The 13,008-nt window shown below is 30.7% G+C and overlaps 1 protein-coding gene across 1 annotated transcript in view; it reads left to right on the forward strand.

The window, feature by feature from the left end:
• Nucleotides 1-4,494, forward strand: part of LOC124410988 (regulating synaptic membrane exocytosis protein 2) — a 67,263-nt gene extending 62,769 nt beyond the window's left edge. The window contains exon 25 of the mRNA XM_046889776.1: nucleotides 4,120-4,494. Coding sequence (XP_046745732.1) covers nucleotides 4,120-4,122 — 3 coding nt within the window. The 3' untranslated portion in view covers nucleotides 4,123-4,494. The remainder of the gene's footprint in view (nucleotides 1-4,119) is intronic.
• Nucleotides 4,495-13,008: the final 8,514 nt, after the last annotated feature.

Raw genomic sequence — 13,008 nt, forward strand, 5'->3', positions numbered from 1 at the left:
TGAATTTTCAAAAGAAAGAAAGAACAACGTTCAATAACCTTTAGAAAAAAGAAGTTTTGTTGCAAAAATTTTATTAATTAACAAATTATAAAGTGTTTCCTTCATTTTTCGTTCCATCTGTAGTCCTTTTCATACGTATTGACAAAACAGATAAGAAGAATATAAGGAATACGATAACGATCGCGCTGATTCGTAAATTGATTTGGCATTTTTTCAAATTTTATAATATAACAGCTATAAAGCTTATATTATACAATGTATACATAGCGGTAAGAAAAATGATATCGTAATAATCATCATTATCGTCCGCATTGAAAAAAGAAAATGTAAAAATTTTTTGAATAAATGAAAAATACGAACGTTGAATTAAACAATCGTGAAATATTTGATAATAATAGGGAATAAAGGATAGAAAACTCGAATGAAAAATGAAAACGAAAGAAACTACAGGAAAAGTATTTGTGCAGTGTATTAAAACCAACGCGTGAAATAATTAATACACACGGATTTAGTCTGTTACGGGTATTCAGGATTTAAGGTATATATTACATATATACATAACTATATATACATACAATTAAAATGAGCGTCGATATAATATCTTATACATATGCATCTATAAACATAATTTTATGCTAATATTTAGTGAGGTCGTTGCAATTTTTTTTTTTTTTCTAAATTTTTTATTTACTTATCAATTTATTACTTCCCCTTTACTTTCTTGCTATCTGACGAACTCCTGTAAAAATTCGAAATTTCATTGAAAACAATAGGATAATTACTTAATGAATACATCGTTGTAATAAATCGCGAAAATGAATGATTAATGAAAGACATGAAGAAACGAATAAACTATTGAGTGAACAAAGTAGTTGAATAATTGAGTGAAAATAAATCTCAAGTGCTAAGAAAATGGAATTCGTTGAATGGATTGAAAAACCAAGATTGATAAAAATGTAAACGACGCCGAAAGTACGAAATTTTTCCAAAATCGTATTAAAAATCGTTTGATCCCACGTGTATGCTCACCATGCGGCTTGATACCCTGAATCCTTCTTCCTTCCCTCCCATTCTGTAAATGAAACCCGTTTCCCTGCATATGAAAAATGCATACGTTATACTATATACACCACCGTATACATATATAACTGAGATTCACATATTCGTACATACATACGTATATATATATACACATTGAAAATAAAAAATAAAAATTGATGGTTTCTGCAGACTCTGAATACGGCGAATATAATCGGATTTTGTAGTTACACACAAAAAAATGAGTTGAATAATTGTTTTTGCTCGTTAATTTTCCATCTGATCAATTCGGGAGAAACTTTTAATTTTTTTGGAGAAAATTAAACAGTTACTCTACTTAACGCGATGTAACAGTCTTACCCTTACCGACCGAGCAAACTCATCCGCTTTCTTTCTATATTGAGTAAACAAACGAACGGAATAGGTTAAGATTTCGTCGGTGCACAGCTCTTTTATAGCCGAATTGAGGAAGGTTACTGGTTTTCACCTAACGGCTTCGATATTGCATGAAAACAGTCTCACGGTGGCTCATTTTACTCCTCATTCTTTTCGCGCTGGCGGAAAGTCCTTCAAATATGCAGTTTCTGCCCCTGAAATGCGGGAAATGTGGGAATTGCGAGACGTGTTAAAAACCAGATATTTTTTGGCGATTTTCAGGATATGAGGAACCTTTCTCGATTACGCTATAAAAGAGAAATTCACTGTCCAAATTTCAAACAATTCGATTCATTTGTTAATTAATATAAGAAGAAAATGAATGGGTTCGCTCGGTCGGTAAAGGTAGGACTGCTACGACGTGTTAAAATCAGCAATATCCAAAATACCGCAAATTTTTTTTTACCCAATACAAGAGCTCAAGATAAAACATACCAACAATCGCACTGTTCTCAATGTGACTCAAGAATTATAAATATACACAAAAGTTTGTAAAGGAATGAAGAAATAAACGAATAACCCAAAATTCTACACATTTAATACCTACATTCATAAATATTCCGAAAATTGCACTGAGTCGTAAAATGGGAACAATTGATTAAAACATTGTTATTACTGTTGGGATTATCTTTAATCATAATTCGGAAGTATATACGTTCGAAAAAAAACGTATATTTTTGTCTTTCGTTCCTTCTTTTCTCTTTTCTAAACTCAACTTATTATTTGTTCTCCGTCGAAAACATATTATAGGTAAACCATGTCATGCAGAAAGGCACAGATCACGTACGATATAATCTTATACTTGACAATAATTAATAAAGACTCTCTATTTTCTATCACGAAATACAGTTCGCCTCATTTTTCGTTAACCTAATCATTATTGTTGTACAATTGCAAAAATAAAAAAAAAAACGATCACACGACTCAGAGAGAAGATGAAATAATTACGACAAGACAAAAATCGTTTTTGTTTGAACTGTTTTTATTTTTCAAAATTTAATTTCCAATGTAAGTTGTCATACCGTATTGGGAGTCTTATTCTACAAGTGTATGTATATATACATACACATATATATTATATGTACACATATGTATATCATGTATTATGCGTAGGTCTGCAGTGAATACAAGTAAAGTATAATAATAGTAGAAATAGTTTCTGTTCAAGACATTATTCTTTATTCTCATCAATTTATTTATTTTAACACAGTATATGTAATATGTATATATACAACTATCAGTGTGTTTCGGGAGAAAAAAATCGCGAATTTCTAACACGGCACCATCTGAAGTTTCTTCAACAAGGCTAGACTTGATGTTATACGTACGGGTCGTATTTACGACGTAAATTAATATTTTCATTGCCGTAAGGAATAGAAAACATTTTTTGTTTATCATTATTCTTCATCAATTCAAAAAAATGTTTAAAAAAGATTGAAAAAAAACGTGGAATGCTCATCTTTTTTCCGGAAAATATTTTTTTCTGAAACACCCTAATACCCACATATGATTATAACATATATACATGTACAACATATGTTGTATCAATGTTTTGTTTAAAAAGCAACAAAACTTGAACAAAAATCATCAGCCAGGCGCCGCGCAAAAGAATATTTTTTATGCATTACAGGTATATTATAATAATATGTTATATTATATCATAACTGTATTATTAAATAGAAATAATACATAAGAACGTTGATGGTGAAAAAACGAACAAACAAAAAAACGTCTCTGTACACATACAGTAACAAAAGTTCAGAAATGAAAATATGTAATAATAATAATAATAATAATAATAATAATAATAATAACAATAATAATAATAATGCTAATAATAATAATTGTGATGATAATAACTGATATTTCGCCACGAGGTCTTCGGGTGAATAGTTTACATTAGCACACATGAAAATGTATCAAATATACATATGTCATATATATATATGTATATACATATGGATGACGCGAAGTAAAGAAAAAACAGCGACGGTACACAATCAAGAATAAAAACCAGAAAAGAAAAATATTATCTCATAGTATTTATCGTATGTTTTCCGATTTATTTTTTTTTTTATTTTTTTTTTTGTTCTTGGTTGGATTTTTTTTTCTACGCATGGAATTGAAATATCTAGATATGATTATACAGAGCAGCAAGGTAAAATAATTTTGCAACCACCGTTATAAATTATTATTACCTATTATTTGTTTTTTGTTTTTTTTTAAATCTTTTTGCTGTTTTTGAAACATTTGCAAAATGCTACCAAAAATGAGCTAATTCGCAAATACGTTACTTAAGATAATTTATAATATATGCGATTTTTTTCTGTCTCCGACAAGCTTTCTCCTCTGCATTCGAAAGTGATAAAATTATTCTTATGCAGTGATAATATCGTTGTTATTATTATTATTATTATTGTTGTTGTTGTCATCGTTATTGTTGATGTGAGTAAGATATATTTGGTTACTTATTATATTTATTCTTCTTCGTGGCAGCTGGCTGACAAAAATTTAAGTACTTTTTTGAAATTTTTTTCTACTGTTGCTGTTATTTCCTTTTTTTTTTTGTACCTTTTCTTTACGTCCTCTTTGTTTATACGAATGGCTCGAATTAACGTTGTATTGTGATTGTTGCGTTTGTTTCAGTGAGATCGGAACCGATTGAAAACAAAAAACTATTAAAAAACGAAATAGAAGTAAAGACAAGAAAATCCACCGCCACAGGTGACACTCCAGACACGTGGCACTGGTGTACATAAATATTATATATAACAATTTGTATATACAATAACAATAAGCACGTGGAGCGTGTGAATTATACATTATGTATTATATACATATACATATATATACACATACAAGATCAAAACTATAATAATATGACGTATCCTGACAACAAACAAACAATCGATAAAAGAAAGTTCAAACATTCAAAAATTAAAAATCTATCGGAAAATAATGCAAGATCAAAAAAAAATACGTAGATTGTACAACAATTGCAGTTATACCGAATATGACAAATTCTTGCGAAAAAACAGGAAAGGAATAGAAACAAATGTATTGCCATACTTACACATTAGAGCAGAGTGAAACAGACCCATTTTTGCAGATTGTATCGTAAAAGCGCGGGAAAGTTGCGTCTTGGCATGACTAAAAAGTGTGTCAAGAAAAAAAATTTCCAATCAATATCTTCGGATCCAGCAAACGCGTTAAAATTTTGAATTCTTAAAATGAGGTTCAAATGAAGTTCAAAAACCGAAAAGAATGTAGCTTTCATGTGACATATTAAAATTAAAAATATCTTGCTTGGTTTCGAAGATATGAGCATTTGAAGAAAAAAAAATTTTCAAAAGAAAAATGTTGAGATACTCGAATATTAAAACCCTTAATGAAAGCTAAATTGTGGTTATTTCGGCGGTTTTGTATAATTTTCTAATTTTATTCCCGAAAAAATTTCCCTTTCGAATGCTCACATCTCCGAAACCAATCAAGATATTTAAAATTTCAATATGTCAAAGGCAAGCTACATTCTTCTCTCTTCAAGAAAGCGCTGGGGGGATGAATTGAACCACCCAGTGGGTTTTTACGATTTTTTTTTAGCGTTAACTGGTCTCTTTGGGTTTTTTTCCATTTGAAAGCCGTGTTAGCAAAATTAAAAACTTTAAGTTAATTAATAAGGAATTTTTTCCTTTGGCGCACTTTATAGTGATGCCAAAATGCATCTTTTCCGCGCTAGTACGGTACAATCTGCGAAAACTAACCTCTTTCACTCCGCCCTAGTAGATACGTGGGTAAAAAATCGTAGACGGCTAATGTATCGGCCGGTTGCTGACGTTGGTAAAGCAGATTCAGCCTGCACTGTGGCTGTCGACCAGTCAGTACGGGCTGAATCTGCATTGCCAACGTAATCGACTCGGTCGAAAAATTAGCAGTCTACGATTCGTTGTCCACATGTGTACATGTGTATGAATAACAATAACAGTGAAAACCAGTATTGATAATAATGATAATCTATAGCAGTATGCACCTCGTCTCTGTATATTATAAGATTTCATTATACGACACGATTAACAATAGCATAATAGTATAGTAATTATTATTATTATTACTATTACTACTATTATTACTATCATTAATATTATTATTGAATCGATGAAAAGCAGAGGAAAAACGGACCTTCGGTAGACAGTAATGGGAAAAAAATTAGAAATTTCGAAAATAAACGAGTTCTGCCCAGGTGACTAAAATTTTTCATTTCAATGCAATAATGGAGGCGGAGAAGATATCTGACGAAGAAATTGTTAACAGTTGTATGGGAATGATAATAACTATTACACAACGTCAAAGTTATATTAAATGCGTGATAAATAATTAATGAGAAGATTGAGAAAAATCCAGATTGACAAGGTAATATCAACAACAACAATAATAATAATAATAACAACAATAATAATAATAATAATAATAATAATAGTAACAATAATAGTAATCGTACCCACAACTAAAAATGGTAATGCAAAAAAAAATTACAAGTTTCGAAAGTAAAATAATTCAGCTCAGACGAGGAAAGTTTTTTATTTCAATGCAATAATGAAGATGAGGAAAAAATTTGACAAAAAAGTAGTAACTATGTGGGAATGATAATAATAATTATACCGAGTCAAATTATATTAAACGCGATTAAATCATAACGAGGAAAATGAAAAAAATCATGATTAAAAAGGTTACTGTAATAATAATAATGATAATGATAATAGAAATTATAAAATTGATTACAGTAATAATAGAAATGATAAAAAGAAAATAATAATAATAGAAATAATAGTGATGAAAATATTAATAACAATACTAAATATAACAATAATAGTAATAATAGTAACAACAACAATAATAATAACAATAACAATAATAATAATTGTACCAATAATAGTCATCATGATCTATCACTAAACAACGTATGAATGTCAAGATGCTGGTGATTCGCGACTCATGTATGTTACGTATCCTATAGGAAATTCCGTGAATGCGCAGTGTGCACCGTAAGGATCCCCAATTATAGGCAATCCAGGGTACACAGGTATGGATTGTGTGGGTTGTTCGAATTGAAGCCACTATCGCGCAGCTGATGTCACCCGGGCGAAAATCTGAGCTGCACAGAGTGGTTCTTGGTTCTTACGTTGCGCATTCACGTAATATCCCGGCATAATACGTTTTATAATGGTATAGGTGTACCTATGAGAATTATGGTAACGGGAGAAGTTATATGATACAGCCTGTCCATGTGCAATGTATTTATCATCATCATCATCATCATCATCATCAGTAGTAGTATTGTTATTTCTATTGCTGTTGTTGTTATTGTTATTGTTATCATACTTATAAATATATTACATGCTTAAATTGGAATTGATAACAAACGAATGAAAAAAAAATTAAAGAAGCCACGAAAAAGAACTGATGTTTTACTTACGAGAAAGAGTGGCGCGGCGAGGGGAGGAGGGGGGGGGGGGGGGAGTAATACAGAAAATAGTGCTTTATGTGGCATCTCCGGAAAAGTATATGTTTTTTGGGCAAGAATAATTATTTCAGTACGAGCTAACGGCGAGCCGAAAACGAGTACTGAAGTCACTATTCGAACCAAATTAAAGTACTTTACGGTAGCGTCCTAGACAATATGTTTTTCCGGAAAAGCAGGAAAAGTCAATTTGACGCCAGTTAAAATCCTTAACTCGAATCGCGCAACTGAAGTTAGATTTTCCGTATAAAGTCTGTTGTAGGGTAGCTTCGGATGCGCACTTCGAACCGTCCTTCAATATTGCGGTATAAAGACTTATGTGCCACAGTTTTGAGGTTAGGTATAAAGTGCCACTTTCCGGATCGAAAAAAGATGTCAAATAGTGACTTTTTCATGACTACGTGGGGAACAAAGTTGAAAGCAAATAAACACATGTAAGTATCATGAAAAAATATTCAAAATAAATGTATAATATTACAGTTGTGTAAGGTACATTTCTCATATAATATACATCCCTGGCGGATTTGGTCTCACAGTGTTATCGAGTGTTTTTTCAGTGGATTCTAAAATCAGTGATTTAGGATCCACTGAACCCAATTTTTTACCTATTAGACCTATTTATCACTATTAGAGTGATATTCCAGGTAATTACTCAAATTCCAATCAATTCTTCGGTGTAGTTGTGAAATTTTTTCACTGCAGTTTTACCAAAATTATACTCGGAAAAGCAACTCTGGTATCACCAAAATATCACTAACAAGTCTTTCTTCAAATAAAATATGTTCGCATTATTTCGATTAGAAATGTTTTTTATATCAGTGTCATTCTAGTGCCCGTGAAAAAATTGTCTGCTAAGCCCATATATAGTCTGATAGTCCCATGTATGGTCGTATTAGAAAATGATATATATAAACGGATATTGCCACAAATTTTGTATATTCCGACAAAATATTTTCTAATACAGACATATATGAGAAAATCACGTATATATGTTCATATCTAAAAATAAGTTCTTAAGTACACATTAAAATCTAAGTGTAACTTCAATTGAATTTCAGTGAGACGTAATCCGCCAGGGACACATGCATATATGCTCTGCAATACGAGCATGATTCTCATTATTATTGTGATTTCCATTGTTACTGTTATTGCTATTATCATACCCATCATTATACCGTGTGTCCATGAGGAAAGTGCGCACCTAATGCGCGTGCGTCAAGTCGTTTGAACTTTATTGGCCGACGCAATACCAATCGCGACTGTCAAATAGTGTCCCTTGGAGCTGACCGTTAGCTGTCGGCTCCTAGAGACATTTTCTGGCAGTCACGATTGGTTTGCGTCGGCTGCTCAATCATCCGGTAATTGTCAGCCAATAAAATTCAAACGATTTGACGCACGCGCATAAGGTGCGCACTTTCCTCACGGACACACGGTATATCGAAGGCCGTGGCTTTACTGGTGCGTGTGCTAAAAACGTAAATAAATTTTACTACAAAAATCGCGCGAATGAAACGTATAATGGGATATACACTACAATGATCAAGGATACGCATAATATAATATACATCGTACATATAATCGTAGAATTTCAAGAAAATATAAGAAAGCTCGAAGATTTGATTGAAAAGATATCACAAATGAGTGAAGAAACCAAAAAAAAAATTAAAGAAACCAAAAGTAATGAAGAACAAAGTTTTCATCACATCCTCGTTAATATAATATTATTAATAATTATGTATTATGTAATACGCATTGTATACAAAGAGAGGGCAATTAAAACATACCATCGCGTTTAGTGTTTACACAATTGTTTGCTACAATGATCAATCTTTTTTTCAACCTTTTTTTCACTGATTGTGATTGATACTTTTCGCTTTTCAACACCATGGGTAATACAAGAAAAGTATAGGTTTCGGTCGAAAATCACTTTTTCTCATCTTCGACGAATCTTTACATTTTCGAAACCTCCAGAATCCAAGAAATCCAAGTTTTTTGGTGAAATGTCGGTCTGTCGGACTGCCTCATGATTCCACAACTAAATGATGGGCATAAAAAATTGCCATGTCCCGTTTAATTTGAACTTCCGGTATTGGTGAATCGAGAAAACTACACCTTTTCCTATTTATTAGTTATTGTAGATTAACGATTATCTTTTTCCCAGTTTATTTGTTTATTTATTAAGCATGGCATAAATTTTTATTCTTTCGAATTTTTTTCTTCGGACAATTGGAATCTTTATTATCTTGCATCGTTTGTGTTTTTTTATTTCTACTGATAAATCCATGTTTTTCTTTCTCAATGAAAAGTATCCCAGAAAAAGTGTTTTTCTCTGGATTGTTATGTCTCATTTTGTTTCCATCTTGTTTATATAACGAGTTCAGTAATTTGGTAAATAAAAAAAATATACATATACGACATAGATCAATGAACCTGGAACAGAGAAAGAAGGACAAAAATCGTAAATTAAATAACAACAACAACAACAACAACAATGACGACGATGACGACAACGACAACGACGACGACAATGATAATGATAATAATGGTGACAATGGTTATGATGATTATGATGATGATAATGATGCTAATGATAATGATGATGATGATAATAATAATAATAATAATAATAATAACAACAACAACAACAACAACAACAACAACAACAACAACAACAACAACAACAACAACAACAACAATAATAATAATAATAATAATAATAATAAATAAATAAATAAAAACAACTAAAACTAGGCCCAGTAGGAAGATTGTTTTCTACGTGAACGTTGGATATAAAACTTAATACGTATGTACATTATAAATATATCTATATATTATACACGATGTCAAAATTTACAAATATTACGTTGTAAAAAATACGAGAAAAAAAACAAACAATAATATTGATCAACAATAACATGTAATAATATCGCTTTATATATATTGCAATTCCAATCGGAAATAATCGGAATTTCAAATAATCCCATGGATCGGATGAATGTTTTTTTTTTCTCTAAATTATTATCATTTACGCTTGACTTTTTTCTGATTATCGTGTTATTTTGCACGTGACTGGCCTGATTTTTATTTCTATGCAGATAATTTCCAAAGAATGTGAGACTCGTATAACGTAGGAAATCGTGATCCATTTTCTTTTTTTCTATTTTCTGTTTCATATCAAAGACTGTTATGTAATATGATGGGTGTAAATTACTGAGTGTTTTGAATTTCTCGTCGTCCACGATTTGTAAATTGTATATAGGCACTTAGTTCTTACAATTAGTTGATCAATTAATTTATCGATTGGTTAAGCGATTAGTTAGTATAAATAAAACTAAGTATAACATTGTTCACGTTATGTACGTAACCGATAATAATAATCAATAATTCGAATATGTATGTTACATAGACGTAAGCGTACATAAACTGAATTTGTATTTATGACATAATTACCTGATATGTAATACAAAGGTATACATATACATGCATATAATAAGATGATGTTAAATCAGTACCAAATCAGTACCAATACAATGACGATGAAAAAAGTAATGTGCAACAAAACAAGATCTTGATAAAAGTAGATCAAGATTCGAAGAAACTTGCTGTATATACATAACATGGATAAAACAAGGATAAGAAGAAGAAAAGGAATACACAATAAACGTTATTATTATATAGGGTAATATTAAAAAAATAAGAAAATAAAAAACAACCGAGGAGTACCACTTTTGTCAAGATGGAATTTTTTTTTTTTTTTGTTCAAATTAAAGGAATAAAAAATTGAAACAAACTTGTCATTATGTTACGTACATTGCATACATAAATAAAGATAACATACACACCTAGCGAGCCAAAAACTTTATAACTAGATTATCACGATATCATTATTATTACGATTATCGATAATGAATTCATATTGAGTATAAAAAACAAATTATACGTAATATTAGTATATAATGTATACATTAGAGTGATCGTTAAATGGATTTTTTGTTCTTTTTTAATTTCAATATTGGATTGTAATCGATCGGCATTGAATATATAAAAAAAAAAAAAAAAATCTCCAATTTTTCAGATTTTTTTTCAACGAGGGTTAAAAAAAAGTATAAAATACGACGTTATATGGCTCGAAAAACGATTAACAAAATAACATATTAAATTAAAATGCCCACGACTCGTTGCCTAAGGAGTCTAAGGGCTGAGAATAAAAATCTGAAAAAATTGGAGCAATTTTTTCTACACTCGGTGCCGATTTATGACCATCCAACACGATCTTCCATTCAACGACCACCCTAGCATACTTATATATACCTAATATAAAATATCTACCGCGCAAGTGCAAGTGAAAAGAAGAAACCAAACGAAAGAAAGAAAAGACGGACAAAAAAAATTGAATAAAAAATCCCACGAAGCTATTATTAACTATTGTTACTATACGATTACTATTAATACTATTACTATACAGCTATTATGCTACCTTGTATAAAGAAAAAATAACATGTCGATCATAGTATACATATAGAAAACCTCGTACCTTGTACTTATAGATTATGATAATAATTATTACCTTGTATGCGAAAGTTGTAAGAATTGATCGGCTCATTCTTGAGGATGGAAGAAAAGAGGAATCGAAAAAAAAAATAGCGATAAGCATTCGTAATTGAATTGCAGAAAAGAGAGACAACGAGGAGAAAAGAAACTGAAAAAAAATTCATGATTTTCTAATTTTTCAGTCTTCTGGGACTCTGTTTCAACGAGAATGATATCAATAGGAAGAAAAATGTACACTTTAAATCAATACCATTCCTAAACGTTACACACTGGTATGATCTATATAGGATAATACAATATGTACAGTAATTTGAACACATTTACGGCCAGGATTGGTCAGTCAAAATTTTGAAAACGAAACAAAAAAATCTCACACCTTGTTGATTATTATTAAAGAAAACAAATAGGAAAAAAAAAATTACTACCACGATGATAATGACGGCGAAAGAAAGAAGAATGAATATCCAGTAATGTTCATAATCGTAATAATAACGACGATATATTTGAATTATTGTTCAAATACTATATTATGAATGGAAGAAATTCGACACATTATTGGAGTTGAGATTCGTCTTGAAAATCTTCTGATAATAATTTATTATAATGCTTCTACAATATACCTATATAACGTTTTGAAAAGTATGATTTTTTTCTCTTACCCTCAAAATTTAGAAATTTTGAGAGGCGGAAAGAAAGGAAGTAAGGAACAAAAACGAAAAAAAAAACAATGCGATGAAAACTTAACGAATTGTTGCGATATAACGAATACTATTATTATTATTGTTGTTGTTGTTGTTTTTGGTGTTGTTATTTTTGTCGTCATTGTTATTATCATTATTGCATACGAAGAATGCTGCTGATCATTTTAACAGCCCGAGACGATGCGTTGGTATAGCTCCGTAACCAAGAGTAATGATAAAAATTTCGCGAAAAGCAAAAAAATAACTCATCTACCCACATGGCTCCAATGAATCATAAATAATCTCAAACATATATGTATGTACGGTAAATATATGATTATTTGACAGTAATCACATGTTATCTTCTCGTGTATTATATGAATGTTTATTGGCGTTCGCAGAAGATAGAAAGGATGAGAAAAAAATAAGAAGTAGAATATAAAAATATTAGAAAGTCTTGCAGCAGTATAATACGCTATCGTATATGTATATATGTATTATTATGTATATTATTAATATGTATCAGGTGAGAGAAAGAGAGAGATGTAGCGGTATAATGAAAGTATGGAGCTATACCAGCATCTCGACGGGATGTTTAACGTATATGAGTCGTAAGTGATTGTATTCAGTTATCTGATATATACATATATATGTGTATGTGTGTGTGCGTGTGTGTATAATACACTATCAGATATAAAAGATACCCCCAATGCCATAGAGACATGGCACGTGACAATAAAGTGATTTAATGATATATATAAGCCAGTCCACTCCAAACCGACCAACGTC

This window comes from Diprion similis, chromosome 10 (assembly GCF_021155765.1).
Source record: "Diprion similis isolate iyDipSimi1 chromosome 10, iyDipSimi1.1, whole genome shotgun sequence".
Classification (NCBI taxonomy): Eukaryota; Metazoa; Arthropoda; class Insecta; order Hymenoptera; family Diprionidae; genus Diprion; species Diprion similis.